The sequence below is a fragment of the Chaetura pelagica genome, unplaced genomic scaffold (assembly GCF_000747805.2).
Source record: "Chaetura pelagica isolate M959 unplaced genomic scaffold, ChaPel_1.0 scaffold1222, whole genome shotgun sequence".
Lineage (NCBI taxonomy): Eukaryota > Metazoa > Chordata > Aves > Apodiformes > Apodidae > Chaetura > Chaetura pelagica.
Genome location: NW_009952494.1, coordinates 386,231 through 392,219, shown reverse-complemented (window position 1 = coordinate 392,219; position 5,989 = coordinate 386,231). Strand labels below are relative to the sequence as shown.

At 60.9% G+C, this 5,989-nt stretch overlaps 1 protein-coding gene across 1 annotated transcript in view; it reads right to left on the bottom strand.

Moving 5' to 3' along the window:
• Positions 1-1,370: 1,370 nt before the first annotated feature.
• The window catches only part of PCSK7 (proprotein convertase subtilisin/kexin type 7), a 16,914-nt gene continuing 12,295 nt past the window's right edge, over positions 1,371-5,989 (bottom strand). Inside the window, exons 10-16 of the mRNA XM_010008899.1 lie at positions 5,055-5,162; positions 4,025-4,127; positions 2,783-2,939; positions 2,556-2,650; positions 2,302-2,395; positions 1,893-2,010; positions 1,371-1,781 (exon numbers count right to left, since the gene is read on the bottom strand). Coding sequence (XP_010007201.1) covers positions 1,371-1,781; positions 1,893-2,010; positions 2,302-2,395; positions 2,556-2,650; positions 2,783-2,939; positions 4,025-4,127; positions 5,055-5,162 — 1,086 coding nt within the window. The remainder of the gene's footprint in view (positions 1,782-1,892; positions 2,011-2,301; positions 2,396-2,555; positions 2,651-2,782; positions 2,940-4,024; positions 4,128-5,054; positions 5,163-5,989) is intronic.

Here is a 5,989-nt window from a genome sequence, read left to right as displayed (position 1 = left end):
TGCCCTCCCCGGGAGGGGGGGTGGGAAAGGTGCGCGCCCCGGAGCCACCCCCAGCCCCGCACCAGCCCCCGCCACCGCTGCAGAGATCCTTGAGAACGGGGAGAAAAGAAAATTGGCCTCGGTTTTGTACTTCGGTTTTTTTTGGTCAAAATTAAAAAGGTTATTGTTCATCTAGCCCGGCCCGAGCGGGTTCCCTCCTGCCCGCCCCCCCTGCAGGGCGCTGCAAAAGCTGCTCAGGTCACCTGAGCTCCATCTGCTCCTGCTTCCAGCCTGGAACTTGGGAAAACCACAGCCAGGAATGTGGGAGTTGGAACCCCAGTTATCCTGGCTCCCAGAGAGCAGGGCACGGGGGCCTGTGAGAAGCCAGCAGCAAACCCAGCACCCACCCCGGCATCCCAGGGCTGGGAGGTGCTGGGAGGTGCTGGGAGGTGCTGGGTGACTCACGTCTCCACAGCCAGGACGTGCTGGGAGGGCAGAGGAGTTGATGGATGGGGGAGAGGGTGGTTTTTAAGACTTTATTTGGAAAGCTACACAAAAAGGCTTTGCTGATTAAAAAACAAACCCCAGCTTTAAAAAAATAAACCAACGCACCCGAAGAGGCACGACCAAGCCAGCCCTGCTCACTCTGAGCCACTGCCAGAGCAACTGCAGCTCCCCTCCCCAGCCCACAGCAGCCACGGCTCAGCCCTCCTGGCCCTGGGCACAGGCTGAGGCCCCCTTGGCAGGGACAGCCCCGTCCTGCCCCCCTGAGCAGGTTGGTCCAAGCTCTGCTGCCTTCCAGCTGCCCAGCTGTGGGAGAGGAGGAGGCGGTGGGGTCAAGGCAGAGGGGCCAGGGAACAAGCATGGTTGGCTCCCTCTGGCTAAGCTGGGCATAACTGGTGGGTCTGGCCCAGAGGGACAGGCAAGTGACAGTGCTGTGGGGTCCTTACCTGCAGAGGCAGCTGCCAGGGGCCCTGCCACATTCTCCAGGCTCACTTTGCAGAAATCAGGACAAAGTGACGCTTATTCTCTGTGCTGCAAGGCTGTGGGAGCCACAGAGGCCCGAGGACTCTGCAGAGCTCCACCATGGCCACCACGTGCCTGGCAGGCACCAGTTTGGGGCCTTGCTCCCTGCACCAAGGGAAGCCCTGAGCGTGGCTGCAAGGCAGGCTCCATTAGGAATGGGATTAAGGCTTGCTTTGTTTTCCAGAGCGAGGGAAAGGGAAGCTCCCCTTCCACTGCCAGCACTCTTTCTCCTGGTTCTGAGCCACTTCCAACTCCACCTTCCACAGAAAGCAGCAGCAATGGGACAGGTGGCTCAGGAAGTCTCTGCTGCCCATGCTTGGCAAGGACGTACCGAAGGGGGACACAGCCCAAAGGCCCAGCCCCAGCTAGCAGGTCTGGTGCTCCCTGTCCTCCGAGAGCAGCTCGGTCATCGCCTCCCGGCCAAGGTACCCTGCTCCAGCTGGGGATGCCTCCTGGAAACTTGTGGCTCTGCCGTTACTGGGAAGTGTGGGGTGGGTGGGTGTCCAGGACCCCTCCTCCCTCTGGTCCTCCTGGGCAGGCTCTGGGTGCTCACACTCCACCTCCACGTCATCCATGTCCTTCTCACAGTAGAGCGGCACAGACTCCATCTCCAGGCCGCTCTCCAGGGCTCTGTGCTTCCCTCCTTGCTGGTACCACCTGCAGGTGGGGGAGCCACTGCAGGTCACATCGAGCCCCACGTTGTTCCTGGTCAGGCAAACTTCCAGCATGTAGTAGAAAGTCCAGAACACAGCAAAGCATCCCAGCAGCAGGAGGGTCTGTGGAGGAGCAAAACACTTGAGAAGGAAAACCCTCAGCCACCCCAGAGCCCTGCTGTCACCCAGCAGAAGGGTCACTCCTCCAGTCCCTGTGCCTGCAGGCAGGCTCACCTTGAGGGTGTTGGCTGTGAGGGTGTAGTGCTGCTCCTCGGGGATCTCCAGCCCCGGGGGGCAGGGCAGGGAGAAGTCGCTGCTCAGGTACCGCCCGCTCATGGCTTCCTCCAGCAGCCTGGGGGACAGAGGAGCCCCATGAGGGTCCCGCAGGCCGGGCTGCTCCAGAGAGGGTCCCAAACGCCCACCAAGTGTCTGCAGTGCCTCTTCCATCCCTGAGGGCTGCCCTCCTGGGTCAAACCCAGCCAACAGCCCATGTCTGCCCTGAGCAGTGTCTCCCCAGAGCCCCAGGCCAGGCTGCAGCTTCACCCTGCCATGCACCTGGCAGCAGCACTGCAGAGACTGCTGACCATATCCCTTTGCCCTCCACCTCCTGCCTCCCCACCACGATGGGGTTGGAATGTCCAACCTCTGCCGCTCCTTCATCTCTGCTGGGGACCAGGAGGAGCCATACAGGGTCAGCTGCCACTGCTTCAAGGTGCCAGGCCTCAAGCTCTCATCTCCTGGGGAAGAAACAGGTTAGACTAGCAGGGAACTCTACCTGGCTGGATGGCTCTGCATGGAGCTAATCCATGGCCACCCAGGTGCAGAGCTGGCAGCCCCACAGGACCTGGCACGGAGCTGCCACCACCCCACGAGGGATCCCTGGGAGGCAGGACTCACCAATGTCCCTGATGACCAGTCTGTACATGCCCTGTGCTTCCTCACCCCAGCACCGGACGGTGGAGAAGGTCCAGTCAGCAAAGCCATTGGGGTCCCTGCCAAAGGGTGGAGAAACAACCCGTAAGAGGGGAACACAGGCTGAGCCAGAAGGATGGATCTCCTGCCAGAGGAGCTGGGCTGGGTGTCCTGCCTGGCAGCGTGGGCCTCCCATCCCACTCAGTGCTTACGAGTCCATGCTCCTGGTGGTCCCTATCAGGGACATCATCCCACTGGGGCAGAAGAGCCTGATCTCCAGGTTGCCACGGCGGGGGTGTGTTATGGTGACAGTGACTGCCACGTGCTCCAGGGTTCTCATGCCAGAGAGCTCCAGGTCGGCGGTGGTGACTGGGAAAAGGAAGGCAGGGTTTGCCAAGGCTGGTGGCTCGGATGGAGTCCCCACTTCCAGCCTGCTGAAGGGGCTGCTGTGCCACTGCCCAAGCAGGGGGTGGGTGCACCCCTGGAGCAGAGCCTGTCGGCAGCGCTAACCAGCGCTGACAGTCCCTGGGGACCTTGGAGAAAAGGTTAACTCAGAGCCACTCTGTGGGTACCTGGGGGACAGTAGTGCCCCCAGCCACACATTCCTCTTTCCACTCTTCCCCAAAGTGCCTCTTTTCTGCCTTTCCCACACTCTGTTGCCTGCCCAGGGCTCAGCTCACAGCTCCTTCTAGGGCAGAAGGAACTGCTTGACCCTCACCCCTTGCCTTGGAGGTGGAGCAGGGCTAACCCCCTGCCAGCCCCAGGAGCAGGGTGTCACCCCTCTGTCCCCTGGGGCTCTATGGTGCTGGTACGTGCTGCAGAGCTGGACCAGCCCAGCCAGGCAGGGACAGAACACAGGAAGAATGTGCCCAGCACCTGCCCAGCATCTTCACAACCTTCAGCAAGGAGGGGAGGGATGAGACCACCTGCAACAGGGGGTGGCAACCTGCTGGGGTGCAGGGCTGGGCCCCCAGGGACAAGAAGCTGTGCCCAGCCCAAGAGCCAGGCCCTGCTGGGGGCCAGGAAGGGCTCGGGACTGAGCTCTCCTTCCCACTGGTAGCAGCCAGAGCAGTGCCTTGTTTATGTGGACAGAGACTGGCCAAGTCGGGAGCTGGAGCATTACCTAAAATGGTCACAGCCAGAGGAGCAGGACTGGCTGCTGCCCAGCCTGGCCATGCTCACTAATGCCTGTCTGGCTCCTCAAAGACATCAATCCATGGGATGGAGTTATGGAGAGGGGACCACATCGACAGGCACAGATCCCTTGGGGATCAGCAGCGGAAAGAGAGAGGAAGCAGCCCAGGCAGGCCAACACTTAACCCCTCCATGGCCTCACCCAGGGCTTGCCCTGCCAGGCTGTCAGTGTGCCCCACGCCAGCAGGACAGGCTGGATCCCTGGCTCCCTGGCCTCGGTGTGTACAGCACGTGCTCTCACATGGCACACCTGCTCTTACCGTTCCAGGTGACCTCCAGCTCCTGTGGGAGCAAGGGGATGTTCCTGCCCTCCTTCAGTGCAGGGCTCACATACGAAGCGAGGTAGGGGACAGACTCCCAGATCTGTCAGAGGAAAGGCGAGAGGATTCAGCAGGTTATTCCCTCCCTGTGCATCCACCTCTCAGACTCCCACCACTCGTGCAGGCTGTGGAACCCCTAATGCATCTGGCCATGGGCCCAGGGGCTTCTCCTAATGCTGGGTGGGGACAGATGGACCCAGGCACCCGCCCAGGCTGCAGGGCTGGAGGGGAAGCCCTGTGCTGGGGAGGGGAAGGAAAGCAGCTGCCTGTGGGCTGGAGTGGCTCTCCAGCTCTGCATTTGTCTCTGCCACCATCTGAGTGACTTTGGGCTGTCACTTGAAGCCATTCTGTCCCAACCTCAGGTGCAGTGGGGCAGGAATTGTAGCAGAACCCAGATCCCTGTGGGAAGAGAGAGCAGCCTGGGAGCTCCAGGCAGAGGGGACATCACTGGCAACCGGCTGTGACCCAGCACAGCGGCGCAGTGCCCTGACCACCAGTGATGTGCCCTGGTCTCCACATGACCAGAGCCAGAGGGAGGAAGAGATGGGGCTGCCCCTGCCTGCTCTGAGCACACCACACCCTCGGCAGCCCCCGGGATGCAGAGGCTGGAGCTGCCAGCTGAGAATGCCCTGTTTCCTTGGGGCATGCTGCCCTCCCTGGAGCTGCGTAGGGAGGAGGGTGCCAGGGCTGCTGCTGAAGCTCCCCAAGCTGTGAATCAGAGCTCCCACCAGCAAGGGCTCTTGCCCATGGCTATATATAGTGCTGAGAACTGCAGCTTGGGACAGGCTGGGGGCCCTGCTGAGAGCCTCATGACTTCATACCAAAAGCAGCCTCGCGGTGAGGGCCACAGGATGGCAGCCAAAGCGCCAGCCCCGAGCGGCAACGGTGTCACCCCACGGCATGGCCAGTGAGGGGCCTGTCCCTGTCACCTGGCTGGGACTGCTCTACCTGTGGCAGGGAGGGGAATCACCTTGGCAGCATTGACCAGCCTCCAGGCGTTGAGCAGGCCGAAGCCGTGCTGGTGGCTGTGGCTGAAGCCGGCCTGGTTGACATCCCACTTGGCGTGATGATCCTCATACTGAAACGACACACAGGGCACTCTGGTTACCCTGGGGGCACCAGCACCCTGCAAACCCACTAGGCTCGAAGGGAAGGAGGCTCAGAAACATCCCACAGCAGCGGGGAAGCAAACCCACATGGCCTTATTAGAAAGTAACAGATTGACCTTTGTTTGAAACAAGTCCTGGGACAAACAGGCTTCCCTGCTCCTCAGAAAGGAAATCAAGACACAGAAGGGCACAAATGCCTCTGCTCTGAAACATCCCAGCTGCTCCCAGCTGCCCAAGCCACAGCCTGCGGGATGGCAGAAGCCTTGAGGAGAAGGAACCAAGTTCTTTAAATCAACAAGAGCTGGGCCAGGACAGATCTGGGTCCCATCACTTATTGGTTTGTAGCACTCTGGCAACGCTGGCTTGCAGTTGTGGAAAACACTGCCCTGTGCCAAAGTGAGTGCAGCACGAGCTGGAAACAGAGTCCTGCTCCCCAGAGGGGTGTGGAAGAAGCCCTGTCCCTAGGCCGAATTGGACATCTCCAGTCAGTTCCCACTCCTGCTCTCTGCAGCTGTGCTGGAGTTGAGGCTGAGCAAGAGGAAGGGCTGTGTTTGCTGCCACACTCTCTGTTATGTCTGTTTCCAAGAGCTCAACTCTCTGGAGAGCCTGAGGAAAGGCCAGAGCTCCTCACTTTCCCACTGCACGGACCATGGGGTGGCCTAGCAGAGATGTGTGCTGGCCACACGTGCCTGGTGCCTGCGGGTGAGGCACCATGAGCTCCTGCAGGACCTGGAGAAGCCCTGCAAGTTCTGGAGAGCCCCTGCAAGACCTGTAGGCTGGCAGAGGGAGGCATTCC